The sequence below is a fragment of the Phyllobates terribilis genome, unplaced genomic scaffold (genome assembly GCF_046119375.1).
Source record: "Phyllobates terribilis strain yellow unplaced genomic scaffold, ASM4611937v1 Scaffold_99__1_contigs__length_5935540, whole genome shotgun sequence".
Taxonomy (NCBI): domain Eukaryota; kingdom Metazoa; phylum Chordata; class Amphibia; order Anura; family Dendrobatidae; genus Phyllobates; species Phyllobates terribilis.
The window spans coordinates 334,466-359,032 of NW_027362859.1; the positions used below are offsets into that span (position 1 = coordinate 334,466).

The following is a 24,567-nucleotide window of genomic DNA, read 5'->3' on the forward strand; positions in this document are numbered from 1 at the left end:
CTCCTCTATGTGGGTTCTCCCGTGGCTATCAAGATGCACTTTCTAGTTAAAACATTTCTCACATTTTGAACATGAAAAAGGCTTCTCCCCTGTGTGACTTCACTGATGTTTCTTAAGAGATGATTTCCATGTAATATATTTCCCACACTCTGAACATGAAAAAGTTTCACCACTGTGTGACTTTTCTGATGTGTATTAAGAGTTGATTTCCGTGTAAAATGACGTGAGCCACAACACTGCTGGAACAGCACCAGCACGGGACCTGAGTATGAGTTTTTTTATTTTATCAAGGCCAAACATGAAGAAAGGGTTGTTCTAGTAGTGAACAACCCCTTTAACAAGATCCAATTTTCGGTTAAAACGTTTTCAACATTCTGAACATGAAAAAAGCTTCTCCTCTGTGTGATTTCTTTGAAGTTTATTAAGAATTGATTTCCAAGTAAAACATTTCCCACATTAAGAACAGGAAAAAAGCTTCTCACCTGTGTGACAGCTCAGTCTGGTGCTGAACAAAATTTGATTTCTGTATGAAATATTTCCTACATTCTGAACAATAAGAATATAATTTAAGGAAATAAAAAAGGCTTTTACCCTGTGTAACTTCTCTGGTGACTAATAAGAGATAATTTATCTACAAAACATTTCCCACATTCTGAACATGAAAAAGGCTTCTCCCCTGTGTGACTTATCTGATGTTTCTTAAGAGATGATTTCCGTGTAAAATATTTCCCACATTCTGAACATGAAAAAGGCTTCTCCCCTGTGTGACGTCTCTGATGTATAACAAGAGTTGATTTATCTGCAAAACATTTCCCACATTTTGAACATGAAAAAGGCTTCTCCCCTGTGTGACTTCTCTGATGTTTCTTAAGAGATGATTTCCGTGTAAAATATTTCTCACATTCTGAACATGAAAAACGCTTCACCCCTGTGTGACTTTTCTGATGTGTTTTAAGAGTTGATTTCCGTGTAAAATATATCTCACATTCTGAACATGAAAAAGGCTTCTTACCTGTGTGAGTTCTCTGATGTACATTAAGATGTGATTTCTGTACAAAACTTTTCCCACAATCTGAACATGAAAAAGGCTTCTCCCCTGTGTGGGTTCTCTGGTGCTTAACAAAATCTGATTTCTGGTTAAAACATTTCCCACATTCTGAACATGAAAAAGGCTTCTCCCCTGTGTGGATTCTCTGGTGCTTAACAAAATCTGATTTCTGGTTAAAACATTTCCCACATTCTGAACATGAAAAAGGCTTCTCCCCTGTGTGAGTTCTTTGATGTGTAAAAAGAGTTGATTTATCTAGAAAACATTTTCCACATTCTGAACATGAAAAAGGCATCTTCCCTGTGTGAGTTATCTGATGTCTGATAAGCTTTGATTTCTCTGTAAAACATTTTCCACATTCTGAACATGAAAATGGCTTCTCCCCTGTGTGAGTCCTCTGATGTGTATTAAGAGTTGATTTCTTTGCAAAACATTTCCCACATTCTGAACATGAAAATGGCTTCTCCCCTGTGTGAGTTCTCTGATGTGTGATGAGATGTGTTTTCTCTGTAAAAGATTTCTCACATTCTGAACATGAAAATGGCTTCCCGCTTCTGTGGATTCTCTGGTGGCTATCAAGATTTGTTTTCCATTTAAAACATTTCCCACATTCTGAACATGAAAAAGGCTTCTCCCCTGTGTGGGTTCTCTGGTGGCTATCAAGATTTGTTTTCCATTTAAAACATTTCCCACATTCTGAACATGAAAAAGGCTTCTCCCCTGTGTGGACTCTCTGGTGATTGAGAAGAGATATATTCTTCACAAAACATTTCCCACATTCTGAACATGAAAATGGCTTCTCCCCTGTGTGAATTCTCTGGTGACTAACAAGATCTGATTTCTGGTTAAAACATCTCCCACACTTGGAACAAGAAAATCTATTCTCTGCTGTGTGAATTTTTTGATGTTTAAGAAAAGACTTTTCGAGGGGAAAACGATTTCCATATTCTGAATGTGGAAATGGCTTTTTTGCTTTAGAAGCAATTAGTTTTTTAAAGCATATTTTGTGACTTTGATTTTCCTTAGTAGTCGGTAATGAATCAGAAGACAGGACCTGTTTCAAAGGATCAGATGACAGATCTTTGCTGTGAAGGGATGATGGTATATCTGGAGTAATGGCATTCACTTCAACTGTATAATGTGGGATCTCAAAATCATCTGATTTGAAAATTGAAGATGTCAGCTGTCCCTCTGATCTCCTGTTACAATCATCTGCCAAGAAGAAAGCAAATTATTATTTTTTAATAAAATATCCTTGACTTTTATATTTTTGAACATTTCTACTTAAACTGTCCGTAAAAATGGTAAGTTATGTAAAAAAAATTTAATTATTCACCAAGACACTGATAGTTCACAGTCTAATAGAAAACCTCATAGCATGAAGCAGTAGACCGTGGTTTTCAACTGATTGTTCATTCTGCCTGCCAAATATGGAATAAAAAGCCACCAAACAATGTTATGTAGGCAAAAATAATACCAATAAAAACTTCTATTCATCCCGCAAAAAACAAGCCCCCACTCAGATCCATCATCTGTCAATGGAAAAACAGAGGTTTCCACATTATTAGTGGCTCAAAGACTTTTGAAAAGCAACATGGCTTCCATAAACCAATCCAACAATATCTGCTCTCCCAAAGTCAAATCTCCCCCTCACTTCTGAGCCTTGCAGTGCGCCCAAACCACATTTAGCCTCCATGTATTTGGCATTACTATAGTGAGAAGAACTCACTTAATTGATGGTGTGTGTCTCCTGGAGCACAATCTGGACACTATGTGTTGGGTAATAAAATGGCAAATGTGCAATTTTCACTCTCTAACATCCACTGCGTGCTAATTTCTGGAAAGTGTCTGTGGAGTCAAAATAGTCACTACTCCTATAGATTAATTCACTGAGGGTTATAATTTCCAAAATTGAGTCACTTTATGGGGATTTCTACTGCTCTGGTTTTATGCCATTTTGTTATATTAGGGCTTCTGTAATTGTGTCCCATCTCCTCCGGGATCTGCTCCTGTGACGTCACTAGGAGCCGCCTTATTCATTCTGCAGGTGGCGCTGGTGATGGAGGAGACGTCAGAACCAGAAGCTCTGGGCGGCGCAGGCTCTGTCCAGCCACTAAGATTAGGGTGCCTGGGACCAGTAGTACCATCCAGTCTGGCAGTATGGGTGTGTGCTGTCCAGCTGGAGTAATCTGCTTCCTACTTCAGCCAATTGGAAAGCACCGCACCCTACTAAAGCTGGAAGCATATTGCCTCACCTCCCGGCTTGTGTATTTGTTTCCTGTTGTGACCCCGGCCTGTTTACTGACTACTGGTGTCTTATGATTTTGTATTTTCTCGGCCCTGCTGGTTCTGACCCGGCTACCTGACTATTCTTCTTGCCGTCTCACTCCACAGAACTGCAGGTAAGGCCACGGCTCCACTATCAGTATTTGTTCAGTATTCGGTCAGTATTTTTTCTCAGGAGTGGGAGCCAAAACAAGGTGAGGAACAATCAGAGAAAAGGTATAATAGAAACAAGTCACCAATTCTGCATTTATCACCCACTCCTGGTTTTGGCTCCCACTCCTGAGAAAATACTGACCAACTAATGATAGTGGGGCCGTGGCCTTACACCGTGGCCCAAGCCTTGAGGTCTCTGTGTAAGTCCAGATATATGTGTAGGGGTTAACTCCTTTACCCCCCCAAAGCCTGTTTTCACCTTCATGACCAGTCCAAATTTTACAATTCTGACAAGTATTACTTTATGAGGTAATAACTGTGGAACTGACAAATAAAAACTGGAAAATGCCACTGCTCCTTCACACGCGGCAAGTTCAGTCGCAGGCAAGCCACCGGCCGGGGCTCCCTGCGTGCTCATGCCGCCAGCTCCACATCCAAGTAATCAGCACTGACAGCTTCAAGCATCGGACATCAAAACGCCGACGCAACGAGTTATTGCGGACCTTCTCACATAGATCCCGCTGCTCGTCTCTCGTGGACTGTCAGTCAGGAATGTTAATGGACGGTAATTAACTTCTAACTTGCATACAAGCATCGGGCAATAAAACGCTGACACAGTGAGTTATTGCGGACCTTCTCACATAGGTCCCACTGCTCGTCTCTCGTGGACTGTCAGTCAGGAATGTTAATGGACGGTAAGTAACTTCTAAATTGCATACAAGCTCTAAACACATGGTGTGTATGGTGTATATGCAAAATCGTCTATGTCCATGTAAACCTCATTGGTTATATATATATATATATATATATATATATATATATATTTTTTATCGGTTTATATGCAAATTTTTCTTCATTTGTGCGGTCACTGGATTGATTATATATGATATAGCATAACCAGTGAGGTATTGTTTTTTGATATACAGATTGCTATTATATGGCTATTAAACTGCATTGATGTCATTTATACAGTCTAGATTGACCAATACGGATCAGACTGCAGGATCCTCCACAACATATATCTGGATCACTTTTTGTTAGTAAAATATTAGTTGTGGACACTTTAGGTTTGCTCCTAATTGGTCATCATTTATGGTACACTGAAGTGGGTATTTTTTGGGCATTTTCCAGTTTTTATTTGGCAATTCAAGTATTCATCAATCCAGGGATGTTGGTTGTCACTAGCTGCTGACATACTTGATACAATGACACACTAGTTAGCGCGGGTGTCTCTCTCGTTTACCCTTTTTTCCATTGGTAAATATCTCTGGAACGCTTCCAAGGATCCCACTGATTCTGAGATTTTTTTTCGTAACATATTATACTTCATGATTGTGGTAAAATTTCTTCAATATGACTTGTGTTTATTTGTTTAAAAAAAATGGAAATTTAACGTAAATTTTGTAAATTTAGCAATTTTCAAACTTAATTTTTATGCCCTTAAATCACAGTTGTAAACAAAATTTTCCATATGTCTACATTACATCAGCACAATTTTTGATTTTTTTTTTTGTAAGCAAGTTATAAGGATTAAAAGTTGTCCAGCGATTTCTCATTTTTCCAACAAAATTTACAAAACCATTTTTTTTAGTGACCACATCACATTTGAAGTGACTTTGGGGGTCTATATGACAGAAAATACCTAATAGTGACACCATTCTAAAAACTGCAACCCTCAAGGTGCTCAAAACCACATTCAAGAAATTTAGTAACCCTTCCGATGCTTCACAGGAATTAATGGAATGGAAAGAAAAAATTAACATTTAACTTTTTTTCACAAAAATTTAAATTTAGACCCAATTTTTTTTATTTTCACAAAGGTATCAGGAGAAAATGGACCCCAAAATTTGTTGTGCATTTCCTCCTGAGCACGCTTGTGGAGACACTGGGTCTTCCGTGGGCATAATACTACTCAAACCACACAGGGTGAAGGTTAAACTGTGTGGCAATACTTTATTGAACAGTCCCAGCAAACACACAAGATGGTGCAAAATTACGCAGTCTCACCCATTCGCTGGCTCACTGGGAATAGAGCAACTGCGACTTTGGGACTTCCAGAGACAACTACCTCAACCAGTGGCCCCCGCTTTTTTGCGGGCACCCACAGAGCGGAGGTAGCAGCAAGTTTAGGAAGCTGACAGTCCATTGAGGTACGTTGCAAGGAGGCCCGAAGATCCCACCCTGGCTTTCTCCAAACATATCCATGGATCCAGGTGACCGGATGGTCCCAATCTGGGTTTCTCCGGGTGTATCCATGAGTTCCAGGTGACCGGATGGTCCCAACCTGGCTAACCCAAACATATCCATTGGACCAGGTGACCGGAGGGTCACAATCCTGGCCTTCCCCAAACGTCTCCATGGGACCAGGCGATCAGATGGTCCCAACCTGGCGTCTCAGAACATATCCACGGGACCAGGTGACCGGATGGTCACAAACCTGGTTACCTCAAACATTTCCATAGGGTCAGTGATGGTCAATGGAGCAGATCTGTATCCTTACAGCCAGGGCAGTGTTCCCTTAGGCTAGATTCCTGAAGAATCTAAATCTGTGTCCCTCTGGATGGAGCCATGCTACCAAGCTGCTGCCCTGAAGAGTCTCTCTGATACTTCCTGCAGCACCATAGAAATAGCTTTTTATTTATACATCTGTGGCTCAGGTCATCATTCACAGGTCAGGGGGGAAGGTGCAGGGCTCATGTCTCATTGTTTGAGCATTTAATCAATTTCCATAACTTATACATTTGTGCTCTGTGAGTCAACAAGCCACAGGGTCCACACAAAGGTTAATCAACATATTTAGCAAATATTCATTGTTCACAGATCAAGAGAAGTCAACATTCAGACTTATGACAAAAGTCCATGTTTCTTGTTCCACCCGAAGAAAGAAAAACACATTTCTTCAAAAGTCAACGCACACACACACAATAGTGTAGTTCTTCTGGCCCAACAAATCTAGTCGTCTTGCTAATTAAAATAAGAAGCTGTGTCCTCACAACGCCCATACCCCATTTGTGGAGGAGAACCACTGTTTGGGCTCGGAAGGGAAGGAGCGCTATTTGACTTTTTAAATGTAAAATTTGTTGGAATAATTAGCAGATGCCATGTTGTGTTTGGAGAGCCCCTAAAGTGCCTAAACAGTGGAAACCCCCACAAGTGACACCATTCTGGAACCTAGACCCTCAGGGGAATTTATCTAGAAGTATGGTAAGAACCTTGGACTCCCAAGGACTTCACAGAAAAATCTAATTTTTCCCCACAAAAATGTTTTTTAGCCCCAAATTTTGCATTTTCACAAGGGTAAGAGGAAAAATGCAACCATACAATTTGTTTTGCAATTTCTTCTGAGTATGCAGACACCCCATATGTGGATAAAAACTACCGTTTGGGCGCACGGCAGGGCTCAGAAAGGAAGAGTGACTTTTGGAACGCAGACTTTGATGGGAATGGTCCTCAGGTGTAATATTGCGTTTGGAAAGCCCCTGATGTGCCTAAACGGAGGAAAACCACCACAAGTGACCCCATGTTGGAAACTAGACCCCCTCAAGGAATTTATCAGATGTGTGGTGAGCACCTTCAACCCACAGGTGCTTCACAGAAGTTTATAATCTTGAGCCGTAAAAATAAAAAAAAATCAAATTTTTCCCACAAAAATGTTTTTTTTAGCCATACAATTTGTTGAACAATTTCTTCTGAGTAAATCGATACCCAATATGTGGACGAAATCTCCCGTTTGGGCGCACGGCAGGGCTTGGAAGGGAAGGAGTGCCATTTGACTTTTTGAATGCAAAATTTGCTGGATTAGTGGACGCTATGTCGCGTTTGGAGAGCCCCTGATGTGTCTAAACAGTGGAAACCCCACAAGTGACCCCATTTTGGAAACTAGACCCCTCAAGAAATGTATCTAAATATGTGGGGAGCACCTTGAACCCCCAGGTGCTTCACAGAAGTTTATACCGTTGCGTTTTTTTAAAATTTTAGCCCCCAATTTTTATTTTCAGAAAGGGTAACAGGAGAAAAAGGACCCCAAATTTGTTGTGCAATTTCTTCTGAGTACAATTATACCCCATATGTGGTCGAAAACTACTTTTAAGACACAGTGTAAGGCCATGGCCCCACTATCAGTATTCGGTCAGTATTTTTTCTCAGGAGTGGGAGCCAAACCAGGAGAGGGTGATAAATGCAGAATTGGTGACTTGTTTTTCTATTATACCTTTTCTATAATTGTTCCTCACCTGGTTTTGGATCCCACTCCTGAGAAAAATACTGACTGAATACTGACCGAATACTGATAATGGGGCCGTGGCTCAGAAGGGAAGAAGCGCCATATTGGAGTTCAGATTTTGTTGGACTGGTTTGAGGGCACATTGGCAGAACCCCTGCGGTGCCAGAACAACAGAACCCCAGCTTAAGAGACCCCATGTTACAAATGACGCCACTCAATGAATTCATCTAGGGGTGCAGTTGTTAATATGATCACTGCACCCCTATATAGGGGTGCCTACATTGGGCAGAGAAGAAAAACAATTACATTTTTACCACCCAAATTTTGTTTTAGTAGCAGATATTACATTTTCACACTAGGAATTGGGTAAAAATGGCACCAATATTTATCCCACAATTTCTGCTTAACCCCTTAAGCCCCGCGGGTGGTTTGCACGTTAATGACCGGGCCAATTTTTACAATTCTGACCACTGTCACTTTATGAGGTAATTACTCTGGAACGCTTCAACGGATCCCCCTGATTCTGAGATTGTTTTTTCGTGACATATTGTACTTCATGATTGTGGAAAAATTTCTTCGATATCACTTGCGTTTATTTGTGAAAAAAACGGAAATTTGGCGAAAATTTTGAAAATTTTGCAATTTTCAAAATTTGAATTTTTAAGCCCTGAAATCAGAGCGATATGTCACACAAAAGAGTTAATAAATAACATTTCCCACATGTCTACTTTACATCAGCACAATTTTGGAACCAAAATTTTTTTTTGTTAGGGAGCTATAAGGGTTAAAAGTTGACCAGCGATTTCTCATTTTTCCAACAAAATTTACAAAACCATTTTTTTAGGGACCACATCACATTTGAAGTCATTTTGAGAGGTCTTTATGACAGAAAATACCCAAAAGTGACACCATTCTAAAAACTGCACCCCTCAAGGTGCTCAAAACCACATTCAAGAACTTTATTAACCCTTCAGGTGCTTCACAGGAATTTTTTGAATGTGGAAGAAAAAAATTAACATTTAACTTTTTTCACAAAAATGTTACTTTAGACCCAATTTTTTTTATTTTCACAGGGGTAACAATAAAAAATGGACCCCAAAATTTGTTGTGCAATTTCCCCTGGGCACGCAGATACCCAATATTTGGGGAAAAAACACTGTTTGGGCGCACAGCAGGGCTCGGAAGGGAAGGAGCGCCATTTGACTTTTTGATTGTAAAATTTGCTTGAATAATTAGCGGACGCCATGTTGTGTTTGAAGAGCCCATGTGTGCCCAAACTTTGGAGCTCCCCCACAAGTGACCCCATTTTGGAAACTAGACCCCCCAAGGCACCTTTCTAGATGCATAGTGAGCACTTGGAACCCCCAGGTGCTTCACAAATTGATTCGTAACAATGAAAAAGTGAAAAAAAAAAACACTTTTTCATTTTTATGAATCAATTTGTGAAGCACCTGAGGGTTCCAAGTGCTCACAATGCATCTAGATAGGTGCCTTGGGGGGTCTAGTTTCCGAAATGGGGTCACTTGTGGGGGAGCTCCAATGTTTGGGCACACAGCGGCTCTCCAAACGCAACATGGTGTCGCTAACAATTTGAGACGATTTTCCGTTAAATTTGTTAGAGGACACCATGTTGCATTTAGAGAGTCCCTGTGTGCCCAAACATTGGAGCTCCCCCACAAATGACCCCATTTTGGAAACTAGACCCCCCAAGGCACCTATCTAGATGCATAGTGAGCACTTGGAACCACCAAGTGCTTCACAAATTGATTCATAAAAATGGAAAAGTGTTTTTTTTTTCACTTTTTCATTGTTACTAATCAATTTGTGAAGCACCTGGGGGTTCCAAGTGCTCACTATGCATCTAGATAGGTGCCTTGGGTGGTCTAGTTTCCAAAATGGGGTCACTTGTGGGGGAGCTCCAATATTTGGGCACACAGCGGCTCTCTAAATGCAACATGGTGTCCGCTAACAAATTTAACGCAAAATTGGCTCAAATTGTTAGCGACACCATGTTGTGTTTGGAGAGCTGCTGTGTGCCCAAACATTGGAGCTCCCCCACAAGTGACCCCATTTTGGAAACTAGACCCCCCAAGGCACCTATCTAGATGCATAGTGAGCACTTGGAACCCCCAGGTGCTTCACAAATTGATTAGTAACAATGAAAAAGTGAAAAAAAAAACACTTTTTCATTTTTATGAATCAATTTGTGAAGCACCTGGGGGTTCCAACTGCTCACTATGCATCTAGATAGGTGCCTTGGGGGGTCTAGTTTCCAAAATGGGGTCACTTGTGGGGGAGCTCCAATGTTTGGGCACACAGGGACTCTCTAAATGCAACATGGTATCCGCTAACAAATTGAATGGAAAATCGGCTCAAATTGTTAGCGGACGCCACATTGCGTTTGGAGAGCCCCTCTGTGCCCAAACTTTGGAGCTCCCCCACAAGTGACCCCATTTTGGAAACTAGACCCCCCAAGGCACCTTTCTAGATGCATAGTGAGCACTTGGAACCCCCAGGTGCTTCACAAATTGATTCGTAATAATGAAAAAGTGAAAAAAAAAACCCTTTTTCATTTTTACGAATCAATTTGTGAAGCACCTAGGGGTTCCAAGTGCTCACTATGCATCTAGATAGGTGCCTTGGGGGGTCTAGTTTCCAAAATGGGGTCACTTGTGGGGGAGCTCCAATGTTTGGGCACACAGGGACTCTCTAAATGCAACATGGTATCCGCTAACAAATTGAATGGAAAATCGGCTCAAATTGTTAGCGGACGCCACATTGCGTTTGGAGAGCCCCTCTGTGCCCAAACTTTGGAGCTCCCCCACAAGTGACCCCATTTTGGAAACTAGACCCCCCAAGGCACCTTTCTAGATGCATAGTGAGCACTTGGAACCCCCAGGTGCTTCACAAATTGATTCGTAATAATGAAAAAGTGAAAAAAAAAACACTTTTTCATTTTTATGAATCAATTTGTGAAGCACCTGGGGTTCCAAGTGCTCACTATGCATCTAGATAGGTGCCTTGGGGGGTCTAGTTTCCAAAATGGGGTCTCTTGTGGGGGAGCTCCAATGTTTGGGCACACAGGGACTCTCCAAATGCAACATGATATCCGCTAACAATTTGAGCCGACAATTTGTTAGCGGATATCATGTTGCATTTGGAGAGTCCCTGTGTGCCCAAACATTGGAGCTCCCCCACAAGTGACCCCATTTTGGAAACTAGACCCCCCAAGGCACCTATCTAGATTCATAGTGAGCACTTGGAACCCCAGGTGCTTCACAAATTGATTCATAAAAATGAAAAAGTGTTTTTTTTTTCACTTTTTCATTTTTACGAATCAATTTGTGAAGCACCTGGGGGTTCCAAGTGCTCACTATGCATCTAGAAAGGTGCCTTGGGGGGTCTAGTTTCCAAAATGGGGTCACTTGTGGGGGAGCTCCAAAGTTTGGGCACAGAGGGGCTCTCCAAACGCAATGTGGTGTCCGCTAACAATTTGAGCCGATTTTCCATTCAATTTGTTAGCGGATACCATGTTGCATTTAGAGAGTCCCTGTGTGCCCAAACATTGGAGCTCCCCCACAAGTGACCCCATTTTGGAAACTAGACCCCCCAAGGCACCTATCTAGATTCATAGTGAGCACTTGGAACCCCAGGTGCTTCACAAATTGATTCATAAAAATGAAAAAGTGTTTTTTTTTTCACTTTTTCATTTTTACGAATCAATTTGTGAAGCACCTGAGGGTTCCAAGTGCTCACTATGCATCTAGATAGGTGCCTTGGGGGGTCTAGTTTCCAAAATGGGGTCACTTGTGGGGGAGCTCCAATGTTTGGGCACACAGGGGCTCTCCAAACGCAACATGGCGTCCGCTAACAATTTGAGCCGATTTTCCATTCAATTTGTTAGCGGACACCATGTCGCGTTTGGAGAGCCCGTGATGTGCCTAAACAGTGGAGCTCCCCCACAAGTGTCCCCATTTTGGAAACTATACCCCTCAAGGATTTTATTAAGGTGTATAGTGAACATTTTGGACCCAGAGGTACAGCACATTATTTGTTTACATTAGGTCATCATATTGAATAAGTTGTCATTATTCTTGAGCGCAAGTGCTCGCTACTTGAGTTTGCATCGGGTACTCAGGTATGCACCATGTACAGCGTGTGCTCGAGTGACATGCTCGAGTCCCTGCTCCGCATGTTTCACAGTTATTAGACACCCAAAAAAAACATGCGGGGATCGCTCGTGCATGGCAGGCAATCCCCGTAAAGTTTTTTGGCCGCGAAGCATATGGGGCAGAGACTCGAGCGTGTCACTCAAATACCCACGATACTCAATGCATACCAGAGCACCCGATGCAAACTCAAGTAGCAAGCACTTGCTCTCAACACTAGTCGCCATATCGTCATCTTTTTTTCTTACTTTTGAAAAAAATCCCAACCCCAGCCCTAACCCTAGCACAACCCTAGCCCCAGCACAACCCTAGCTCTTGCACAACCCTAGCCCCAGCACAACCCTAGCCCCAGCACAACCCTAGCCCCAAACCCAGCCCTAACCCTAGCCCAATCCTAACCCAAGAGTTTATTTTTGACGCCGTTCCTTGTGCGGTATATGTGATTAGACGACTTTATTCTTCGGGTCGGTGCGATTACAGCAATGCCAGAATCATATGGGGTTTTTATGACTGACAGCTGTCACACACTAAAAGACGCATTTTTTGTAAAATCTAGTTTTTGCATCGCCATATTTTGAGAGCTATAATTTTTCCAGATTTTGGCAGACAGTCATGTGACGGCTCGTTTTTTGCGGGATGACTTGACGTTGTTATTGGTGCCATTTTCAGGCACGTGACATTTTTTGATCGCTTTCTATTCCGATTTTTGGGAGGCAGAATAAACAAAAACCAACAATTCAGGAATTGTTTTTTTTTTTTTTTTTTTATTCTGTTCCGCGTGTGGTAAAATTGATGAGGTAGCTTTACTCTTCGGGTCAGTACGTTTACAGCGGTACCACATTTGTATCATTTTTCTATGTTTTGGCGCTTATACACAATAAAAGCTATTTTATAGAAAAAAATATTTTTTAGTATCGCTTTATTCTGAGAGCTATAACTTTTTTATTTTTCGGCTGATGGAGCTGTATGGCAGCTTGTTTTTTGCGGGACGAGATGACGTTTTCAGCGGTATCATTTTTATTTATATGCGTCTTTTTGATCGCGTGTTATTCCACTTTTTGTTCGGCGGTATGGTGATAAAGCATTGTTTGTTGCTTCGTTTTTTTTTTTTTTTTTTTACCGTGTTCACTGAAGGGGTTAACCAGTGGGACAGTTTTATAGGTCAGGTTGTTCCGGACGCGGCGATACCAAATATGTGTACTTTTATTGTTTTTTTTTAATTTTTTTTATAATAATATTTATTGATGGGTGCATTATATTTTTATTTTTGGTGTATTATTTTTTTAATTTTTTTATAATATTTTTGCACATTTTTTTTATTTTTATTTTTTCACTTTCACACAGTTTATATACTTTATTACTTTGTCCCACTCTGGGACTTTCACTTTTTTTTTTCTGATCGCCTGCATGGCACAGGAATGGAGCACCATCCCTATGCCATGAAGGCTGTCAGAAGTGCACAGTGTGAAGATTGCTTGGAGATGCACTGCGCATGTCCAAGCAATCTTCCTGCTCTCTGGTGACCCGGATGTTGTCATGACGACATCGGGTCGTCATGGCAACACCCGGGAAGCCTTTGCAGACTGCGCTGGAAGCCGGAAGAGGAGGTGAGTATCGCCGATCACCTCCCCTTGCCCCCGCAATGCCGCGATCGACTTCGATCGACTTCGATCGCAGCATCGCGGGGGTTAATGTGCTGGGAGCACATAGTACCGGGTGTCAGCTGTGACAATCAGCTGACACCCGGCGGCGATCGCGCCCGCACAGCCTGTGTGCGCGCGCGATCGCGATGACGTACTAATACGGGTCTGGCTCTTAAGTCCCAGGGCACAGACGCGTATTAGTACGTCAGATGTTATTAAGGGGTTAAGGCTATGTGCCCACGATGCAGAAATGAAGCAGAAAATTTGTGCATCTCCCTGACAGAAAAAACGCATGCGGATTGTACATGTGTTTTTCCTGCGGAATACATGCGGATTCACATGTGTTTCCGCATGCGGATTGACAAGCGCTTTCCACGCGATTTTAGCATCACTTGGAAAGTGCTTGACAACCAGGTCACACTATATAAATCCATGCAAACGGCATGGATTTATATAGTGTGACCTTTAGAATGGTTAAAAATAAAAAAATAAACCTATACTTACCTTCCGATGGCGTGGGGTGTGCTGCTGCGCTCATTCCTGGCTGCCGGGATATCGCGAGACACTGCACTGAAGAGCCTGCGGTCACATGACTGTGATGTCACCGCAGGTCCTTCAGTTCAACGCGATCTGCTCGCAAGCACAGGGAAGGAGACCGGGGGCGGTCAGAAGGTGAATATAATCTTTATTTTTTATTTTATTCTTTTTTTACAGATTCTATGGTACCCAGGTCTGGATGAGAGTGTCCTCTCCTCCAGACTTGGGTACCATCCGCACATTAGAACGCGCCAATTACCCAAGTACAGATGCAGTCTTGCGGAATTGGCGCGTTCTAATGTAAGTCAATGGCGGCGAAAACGCCGCATTTCCGCAAAATTAATGGACATGCTGCGGATTTTTGAGCGCAGCATAAACGCTGCGGAAAAATCCGCAGCATGGGCACAGCACATGCGGATTATCATTGGGGAACATTGCTGCCCTTCTACCATGTGTTTTTAATGCGTTTCCGCAGCTGCAAAAATGCGGCGGAAACGCATTAAAAACGCATCGTGGGCACACAGCCCAATGTAGAAATACCCCATATGTGGCTGTACAGTACAGCTTAGCCATACGGCGAGACTCGGGAGGGACGGAGCGCTATTTGCCTCCAATGCACCTGCTCTGTGATAGTCTCAGGGTTCTGTTTCAAGTGCAGATAGCATCATGAAGACCAAGGAACACACCAGGCAGGTCCGAGATACTGTTGTGGCGAAGTTTAAAGCCGGATTTGGATACAAAAAGATTTCCCAAGTTTTAAACATCTCAAGGAGCACTGTGCAAGCGATCATATTGAAATGGAAGGAGTATCAGACCACTGCAAATCTACCAAGACCCAGCCGTCCTTCTAAACTTTCATCTCGAACAAGGAGAAGACTGATGAAAGATGCAGCCAAAAGGCCCATGATCACTCTGGATGAACTGCAGAGATCTACAGCTGAGGTGGGAGAGTCTGTCCATAGGACAACAATCAGTCATACACTGCACAAATCTGGCCTTTATGGAAGAGTGACAAGAAGAAAGCCATTTCTCAAAGATATCCATAAAAATTCTCGTTTTAAGTTTGCCACAAGCCACCTGGGAGACACACCAAACATGTGGAATAAGGTGCTCTGGTCAGATGAAACCAAAATCGAACTTTTTGGTCACAATGCAAAACGATATGTTTGGCGTAAAAGCAACACAGCTCATCACCCTCAAAACACCATACCCACTGTCAAACATGGTGGTGGCAGCATCATGGTTTGGGCCTGCTTTAATTCAGCAGAGACAGGGAAGATGGTTAAAATTGATGAGAAGATTGAAGGAGCCAAATACAGGACCATTCTGGAAGAAAACCTGTTGGAGTCTGCAAAAGACCTGAGACTGGGACAGAGATTTATCTTCCAACAAGACAATGATCCCAAACATAAAGCAAAATCTACAATGGAATGGTTCAAAAATAAAAGTATACAGAATGGCCAAGTCAAAGTCCAGACCTGAATCCAATCGGGAATCTGTGGAAAGAGCTGAAAACTGCTGTTCACAAACGCCCTCCATCCAACCTCAATGAGCTTGAGCTGTTTTGCAAGGAAGAATGGGCAAGAATTTCAGTCTCTCAATGTGCAAAACTGATAGAGACATACCCCAAGCGACTTGCAGCTGTAATCACAGCAAAAGGTGGCACTACAAAGTATTAACTCAAGGGGGCCGGATAATATTGCACTCCCCACTTTTCAGTTTTTAATTTGTTAAAGTTTAAAATATCCAATAAATTTCGTTCCAGTCATCAAAGCAAAAGGTGGCTACTTTGAAGAACCTAGAATATAAGACATATTTTCAGTTGTTTCACACTTTTTTGTTAAGTATATAATTCCACATGTGTTAATTCATAGTTTTGATGCCTTCAGTGTGAATGTACAATTCTCATAGTCATGAAAATACAGAAAAATCTTTAAATGAGAAGGTGTGTCCAAACTTTTGGTCTGTACTGTATATATAGTGCATGTGGTTTTCTTTGTTTTTTCATAACAATATTTACGGGTACATATATATATATATATATATATATATATATATATATATATATACACACACACACACACACACACACACATACACACTCACACATACACACACACACACACACACACAGTGGGTGCGGAAAGTGTTCAGACCCCTTTAAATTTTTCACTCTTTGTTTCATTAAGGCCATTTGGTAAATTCTAAAAAGTTCATTTTTTTTTCCCTAGAAATTTTTGCAACTTTATTTAAAAACTGAAATATCACATGGTCATAAGTATTCAGACCCTTTGCTCAGTATTGAGTAGAAGCCCTGTTTTGATGTAGTACAGCAATGAGTCTTCTCAGGAATGATGCAACAAGTTTTTCACACTTGGATTTGGGGATCCTCTGCCATTCTTCCTTGCAGATCTTCTCCAGTTCCGTCAGGTTGGATGGTGTACGTTGGTGGACAGCCATTTTCAGGTCTCTCCAGGGATGCTCAATTGGGTTTAGGTCAGGGCTCTGGCTGGGCCAGTCAAGAATGGTCACAGAGTTGTTCTGAAGCCACTCCTTTGTTATTTTAGCTGTGTGCTTAGGGTCATTGTCTTGTTGGAAGGGGAACCTTCGGCCAAGTCTGGAAGAGGTTTTCATCCAGGATATCTCTGTACTTGGCCGCATTCATGTTTCCTTCAATTGCAACCAGTCGTCCTGTCCGTGCAGCTGGAAAAACACCCCCATAACATGATGCTGCGACCACCATGTTTCACTGTTGGGATTGTATTGGGCAGGTGATGAGCAGTGCCTGGTTTTCTCCACACATACCGCTTAGAATTATCACCAAAAAGTTCTACCTTCGCCTCATCAAACCATAGAATCTTATTTCTCATAGTCTGGGATTCCTTCATGTGTTTTTGAGCAAACTCTATGCAGGATTTCATGTCTTGCACTGAGGAGAGACTTATGTCGGTCCACTGGTGGAGGACTGCAGTGACTTTGTGGAACTTTCTCCCATCTCCCTACTGCATCTCTGGATCTCAGACACAGTGATCTTGGGGTTTTTCTTTACCTCTCTCACCAAGGTTCTTGTCCCACGATTGCTCAGTTTGGCTGGGCGGCCAGGTCTAGGAAGGCTTCTGGTGGTCCCAAACTTCTTCCATTTAAGGATTATGGAGGACATTGTGCTCTTAAGAACCTTGAGTAATGCAGAAATTCTTTTGTAACCTTGGCCAGATCTGTGCCTGCCTTGCCACGCTTCAGTATAAACAACCAAAGGTTTAGCTTTGCTTAACATGAACATCACAGCTCCAGAGCTCGTGCTTCCAGGCCCTCTCCACACTAAATGCTCTGAAAGGCCGGGAGCCCACTAGCATAAGGTATCTGATCCGATATGCTAATGACATTCAGCTCATGCTTGCTGCGAGCGGGAGCCGAATGTCAGTGCTCTGTGCTCCGATCCTCTCGCACAGAGAGGATCGCAGCACAGCTGCGGAGGGAATGGAGAAATCAATTTCTCCAACTCCTCTGTTGCTGGTGTCGGCGGGAATCGAACTGCGCTCGGGTGATATCCGAGTGCAGTGCAATGTTTCACATGCACCCAAAGTCTTATATATGTGTGTGCGATCTGAATCCAGCATGCTGCGATTTTTTTTCAGCCCGATCGTAATCTAATCAGTGCTGGAAAAAAAAACGCCACTGAGCCCACCACCGATTTTTGCAATCCGATCGGATGGCAGAGGGGGCTCTGTCCCTCTGCCTGTCTTCTAAATGCTGCGATGGATGTCAATGTATCCTTAGTGAAGAATTCCAAAGTTATCACCACATAAAGTGACACACGTCAGATTTGAAAAATGGGGCCTAATTAGGAACATAAAACTGGCTGCAAGAAGGGGTTAAATCAGAGTATTTTGGGCACTAAGTACTATAGTCAAAACTGTGAGTATAGACAATAACACATCTACTGAAATGATCAAACTCAGCAGTCTCCATCAGTAATAAATAAGTAACTAGTGGTGAAACCTCTCTGGGGTAATTGGAGTATGGGGCTCGGTGGCTCTTGGCAATCTAAACTGTCTATTTATTTTTCAAGTGATTTTTCTCGCTTGTCAGCACATTCTACGTACGCTGTCATTTGGTTTTGTAGTTTACAGATCTGGGCAGGTAACGGTCAGCGTCTTCTAATCCCAGGGGGTAGGTGGATCCTCCAGGTTGCAAGTTCTCTAGAAAAGGGCTTTCACTGCCCTAAGCCAAACCTGGGCAAAGTGCGGCCCGCACATCCGGCCCTCTGGCTGCTCGAGTCCAGCCTGCGGACTGAAATGGCCGAGGGGCTGGAAAACAGTGGCCTACGGGACGCACCACGCCCTCCCCCACCGCCTGCTCGCCGGCCGTCTGCTGTCTCCAAACTCTCCATCCGCGCCGAATACATTGGTGGAGGAGGGGCCTTTGGCCCCTTCCTCCACAAATCAGTATGTGAAGCAGCAGAGAGAGCAACAGAGGCAGAGCGTCGGGTGAAGCGAGGTGAGCATGGGCTCTCATGCCGAGCATGGGGCAGGCCATGGGGCTCTCATGCCGAGCATGGGGCAGGCCATGGGGCTCTCATGCCGAGCATGGGGCAGGCCATGGGGCTCTCATGCCGAGCATGGGGCAGGCCATGGGGCTCTCATGCCGAGCATGGGGCAGGCCATGGGGCTCTCATGCCGAGCATGGGGCAGGCCATGGGGCTCTCATGCCGAGCATGGGGCAGGCCATGGGGCTCTCATGCCGAGCATGGGGCAGGCCATGGGGCTCTCATGCCGAGCATGGGGCAGGCCATGGGGCTCTCATGCCGAGCATGGGGCAGGCCATGGGGCTCTCATGCCGAGCATGGGGCAGGCCATGAGGCTCTCATGCTGAGCATGGGGCAGGCCATGTGGCTCTCTGCTCTTTGGCTGTACATGGGGCAGGCTATGGGGCTCTCTGGCTGTGCATGGGGCAGGCTATGGGGCTCTCATGCCGAGCATGGGGCAGGCCATGGGGCTCTCATGCCGAGCATGGGGCAGGCCATGGGGCTCTCATGCCGAGCATGGGGCAGGCCATGGGGCTCTCATGCCGAGCATGGGGCAGGCCATGGGGCTCTCATGCCAAGCATGGGGCAGGCCATGGGGCTCTCATGCCGAGCATGGGGCAGGCCATGAGGCTCTCATGCTGAGCATGGGGCAGGCCATGAGGCTCTCTGCTCTTTGGCTGTACATGGGGCAGGCTATGGGGCTCTCTGGCTGTGCATGGGGCAGGCTATGGGGCTCTCTGGCTGTGCATGGGGCAGGCTATGGGGCTCTCTGGCTGTGCATGGGGCAGGCTATGGGGCTCTCTGGCTGTGCATGGGGTAGGCTGTGTGGGGCTCATGCTGCATATGGGCAGGCTGTGTGGAGCTCATGCTGTATATGAGGAGGCTGTGTGGGGCTCATGCTGAATATGGGGAGGCAGTGTGGGGCTCACGATGAATATGGGGAGGCTGTGTGGGGGCTCATGCTGTATATGGGGAGGCTGTGTGGGGGCTCATGCTGTATATGGGGAGGCTGTGAGGGGGCTCATGCTGTATATGGGGAGGCTGTGTGGGGGCTCATGCTGTATATGGGGAGGCTGTGTGGGGGCTCATGTTGTATATGGTGAGGCTTTGTGGGGGCTCATGTTGTATATGGGGAGGCTGTGTGGGGGCTCATGCTGTATATGGGGAGGCTGTGTGGGGGCTCATGCTGTATATGGGGAGGCTGTGTGGAGGCTCATGCTGTATATGGGGAGGCTGTGTGGGGCTCATGCCGTATATGGGGAGGCTGGGTGGGGGCTCATGCCGTATATGGGGAAGCTGTGTTGAACTCATGCTGTATATGGGGAGGCTGTGTGGGGCTCATACTGCATATGAGGAGGCTGTGTGGGCTCATACTGCATATGAGCAGGCTGTGTGGGGCTCATGCTGTATATGGGGTGGCTGTGTGGGGCTCATACTGCATATGAGCAGGCTGTGTGGGGCTCATGCTTTATTTGGGGAGGCTGTGTGGGGGCTCATGCTGTATATGGGGAGGCTGTGTGGGGGCTCATGCTGTATATGGGGAGGCTGTGTGGGGGCTCATGCTGTATATGGGGAGGCTGTGTGGGGGCTCATGCTGTATATGGGGAGGCTGTGTGGGGGCTCATACGATATATAGAAGGGGCTGTATTCAGGTTTAAGTGGTATATAGTTAGAGGTCAGCATACTTAATTCAGCTCCATATTAATGCAATTAATTGATGCAATTAATTATTAATTATATTAATATTATCATTAATATATTGATATTAATATTGAGCAGAATTAATTTCAGCCAATTGGTTCGGCCCTTCACAACAGTTACGATCTCTAATGTGGCCCCTCGGGAAAATGAATTGCCCACCCTTACCCTAAGTCATTTGAACAGTTTTGGGGTGGAGGAGAATGTTGTGGTCTAGCGGCAAAATGGTGATAACATGATTGTGATACGGCCGGACTACACCACCGATAAAGCAGACACAGACGGTGACGGAGAAGAATCTGTGACTTCTCTGCATTTAGTGGTTACTACTCACCTGGGTAGTCATATGTAGGAATCTCCTCTTTACACCGCTCATCACCCCTCACATATGTCTCTGTAGTATTAATATGGGTCAGATCTTCACCCTGAAACAAATATTGTAAAAGTCACAGACAGATGGAGAAGTCACATCTATGATCAGCTCTAATCCTGTCATCTCCACCGTCCTCATTACACAAGTATAAACCATATAATACTGGGGGATAAAACAAGACTGAACACAAGACCTTCACAGCCGTCTACACATCATAGGGGAGATCTCATGACACCTTCTCTCCATCTACCTGATGATCCTGAGGAACATTGGGGTCTTCTTGTTTACAGTCATGTGGAAGAAGAGGACAGGGACATCTCTCTGGTGTTGTCCTCTTACTGGATAGATCTGGAGGAAACACATACAGGGACTGAATTCATTCTTTACATACAGATAATTATAGGCCGTGTGTATTTAGTCCTGTCTATTACCTGGTGATGTGAGGGGCTGGAGAACCTCCATCATGATGTCCTTGTACAGATCTTTATGTCCTTCTAAATACTCCCACTCTTCCATGGAGAAATAGACGGTGACATCCTGACACCTTATAGGAACCTGACACATACAATGATACCGTCATACCCCCGATCCCTTCATAGTGTTACTGTATAATATCCCAGCATTCCCAGCAGTGTCACCTCTCCAGTCAGCAGCTCAATCATCTTGTAGGTGAGTTCTAGGATCTTCTGGTCATTGATGTCCTCATGTATCAGGGGGTGAGGTGGCGGCCCCGTGATTGGGCTCAGAGGTCTTCCCCATCCCTCAGACACAGGGTCCTGACAGCGCTCACTAGAGGTCTTCTTCACTACTATGTAATCCTGGTTATGGAGAGACACATTAATAAATCTCCCTCCAGACATTTCCAGAGTCCTCACCTCTCCAGTTCTGTCCATATGTTATTCCCATAGATAAGAATGATGTAATGTGACGTCATCAGAATCTCTCACCTCTCCAGTAATCCGGAAGAGGATCTCTAGGGTGAGGTGTAATATCCTCTCCGCCATCTTGTCCCTGTCCATATTCATCCTTGAGGAAAATTCTCTTATACAGAAGATCTTCACTGAGAGGATCCGATATTGTAGAGACCTGAATGAGAAGATGATGAGCCGATGTAACATCATAAAAATCCTGTGTAATAATACAATTGCTGGAAATAATGAGGGGAAACATATCAGGAGATTTATTATTTTACAGTATCTAGTTTTCTTCTTTACATCTAGTAATAAAACCTTTATATTTTAGGCCACAGACAACAAGCAGTTTCTTCCTCTGAGTCTGCAGCTGAATACGTTTCTCATAGACTCATCTTCCATAAAGCTAAATGAAAAATAATTACTTCATGATGAGGATGACATCTTCATCTTCTACTACGTCTCTATAAACGTATTTGGCCAGAGTCCGTCACTGATTACATCACCACCGGCCATCTATATGTTTCCCGTCTTCACTGGACTGTAATTTTCTATCACGTTAGATCTCAGGTTTGATTCACACTCAGAAGTTTGAGGCTTTTATAAAAGCTTGTTTGAAAAAGCATGGAGACAAGAGATATTTAATTCCAAATTCTCCATATGTATTTTTCTTTCTCTGGATATGATGGGATATTTTTTAACATTTTCACGTAGGTTTCCCTACATTGCATGAAAAACACCCCAAAAAAATAAAATTGGGGATGGAGGTACTGGGGGAACATTATACTGTGTGTGGGAACCAAGAAAGGGGCACTGTACTATGGGAGCAATGCATGATTCCTGCACAAAAAACACCCCACAATTTGTGAATCTTCAGGGTAAATCACAATCTAACCATTTGATTAGAGCTGATACTATTAAGCTAAAGTTTCTAAACAGACTTTCTTTCAAATCCATAAAGGGGCACTTTTCCGTGTTTTTCATGCCAGAACTGTTGGAGGATCATTAAAGGTGATAGTTTTCCCACCAATTAGTCCCCAGCGCGACTTTTGATCACCCAGGGCAGCGCGCCGTCATCTGTGCGTCCTGCTCATCTCTTGTTGGGACCTGTAGATTATTTTTTTGTTCCTTCATTCACAGTCGGAGCCGGCAGAACTTTCTCATTTTTTTGTAGCTTCACTATACGACATCCGGCTTTTCTGTAAGGCCGTGTTCACATAGTGCAGAAATACTGTGTTTTTGGCGTTCTGCAAGATTCGCACCAAACTACAGAATAACAATCTTCTCTAATTATTGCCGCATTTTTTAGGACTTTTCCACCTTATTTATCACAAGGGGGCACAATTCTCATGAAATCACATCCACTTTGCTTGGACAGTTAGGCCGGTTTCACACGTCTGGATATTTCCGGTACAGGAAAAACCAGTACCGGAGATATCAGTGTCCGTGTGTGGCACACGTGTGGCAACCATGTGCTGCCCGTGTGCCGCATCAGGAGCACACATATCGGCGCTTGGGAATCAGTGTACAGTTAGCGCTGTTCCTCATCATTGTTTCCTGCTGGCGCTGTGATCAGCACCAGCAGGGACAATGATGAGAGTAGTAGCTGTAATCCATGGGACCGATCACTCCAACAGCGAGCGGGCCCCAGAGCTGCCCTCAGCAAGTGACAGGAAACTGCTCATGAGCTCAGCGCAGCTCCGGGGCCCACTCGCTGCAGGAGTCATTCTCTTCAGTTCCTCGGTGTGATCGGTCGCATGGATTACAGCGGAGGACACTTAGGTGAGAATATGGATTTTTTTATTTTATTTTTACAGGTGGAGAAACCGGGAGCAGACTACTACTCTCATCATTGTCCCTGCTGGTGTTGATCGCAGCTCCAGCAGGGAACAATGATGAGGGCAACGTTCAGCACCCGGCGCTTGGGAACAGCGCTAACTGTACACTAATTCCCAACTGCCGGTATGTGTCACATGGATGGCATCCGTGTGCGGTATGTGTTTATATGGATCCTTTGACTTGAATGGAGCTGTGTGATCCGTGCTGATGGCCAAAAACGGACATGTCTACACGTGGATCACACGGACACACGCTCCGGAATGTGATTCCATGAAATCTCCGCCCTCTGTGGCCTGAAGACGCTGCTGAAATATGCGGTTTTGGTGCATTTTTTCTCTATAGGCTTCTTCTGAAAAAAAAAGCATGAAGAAAAAAACAGTTGCATTTTTAAGTGCAGAATCAAAGCTTTTCTGTACTTAGAAAAAAGCGTTAAAAACGCGTCTTCACATCTGCATCAAATAAGCAGGAAAACGCATAAAAGAAACGCAGCAAACACCAATAATCAGAGAAGATTGTTACTGCGTCGTGTGCTGCAGACATCTACAGAAAACGTGCAGAAAAGAGCATTAAAGAAAATGCCACACTTAATCTACGTGTGAACACGGCCACAGCGTTAAGCTTTTAATACATTTCTTATAAGTTTAATAGAGAAAAAATATCAATCACGGCATTTACAGATTCCCGTAAAGTGAAGTGAATATTATAAGTGTAATTTATGCGCTTCACAGGGAGGAGCTACGAAGATGTCCGAGAGGGGAGTATAAGCCGGAGAACAGCTGAGACGTGACGGGACGGGACAGTCCCACAGAGTACGGGACGCTGGGAGGTCTGCCATAGAAACTGCTGAGAAATAATCATCTAATGCTGCGATTCCAGGATTATTCTAGAGGGAATCGGCTGCGATATCCCCTGTGCAATATATATCTAGTATTAATGCTCCAGTAATGGGGGATCTCCACATACCTCCACCTGCAGAGCCGCCACCACATATATGACTGCTCTGTGAGCACAGGAACTGTGATGAGGTCACAGGAGGGGAGGAGTCAGGGGTCACATGATCAGGGGCCTCAGTGGATGCAGGACTCTGCTGTGCTGGTTGTCATGGTGCTGGATGAGCTGAAGTTTATGTGTGGGGTCAGGAGGGGTTTACAGTGTGGATGTAG

The 24,567-nt window shown here is 44.1% G+C and overlaps 2 protein-coding genes across 4 annotated transcripts in view; one reads left to right on the top strand and one right to left on the bottom strand.

Annotated features, from left to right (window-relative positions):
* LOC141198693 (uncharacterized) overlaps nucleotides 1–24,567 on the top strand; it is a 50,744-nt gene that overhangs the window by 20,600 nt on the left and 5,577 nt on the right. Inside the window, exon 2 of one of the 2 annotated variants that reach the window (XM_073663098.1) lies at nucleotides 24,133–24,230. The exons of the other annotated variant lie outside the window; for it this stretch is intronic. The gene's annotated coding sequence lies outside the window, so the exon portion shown is untranslated. The remainder of the gene's footprint in view (nucleotides 1–24,132; nucleotides 24,231–24,567) is intronic. 2 annotated transcript variants of the gene reach the window in all.
* On the bottom strand, nucleotides 348–24,428 carry LOC141198692 (uncharacterized). 2 transcript variants are annotated; one of them, XM_073663096.1, is made up of 7 exons: nucleotides 21,991–22,806; nucleotides 21,602–21,740; nucleotides 21,293–21,472; nucleotides 21,086–21,209; nucleotides 20,905–21,002; nucleotides 20,616–20,706; nucleotides 348–2,260 (listed from the first exon to the last, which is right to left on the bottom strand). In XM_073663096.1, the coding sequence occupies exons 1-7, from the start codon at nucleotides 21,993–21,995 to the stop codon at nucleotides 588–590; spliced, it is 2,310 nt and encodes a 769-aa protein (XP_073519197.1). In that variant the 5' UTR covers nucleotides 21,996–22,806; the 3' UTR covers nucleotides 348–587. The 2 variants fall into 2 exon arrangements, with proteins under 2 accessions (XP_073519197.1, XP_073519196.1); XM_073663095.1 differs by lacking the exon at nucleotides 21,991–22,806 and adding an exon at nucleotides 24,368–24,428 and having other exon boundaries at nucleotides 349–2,260.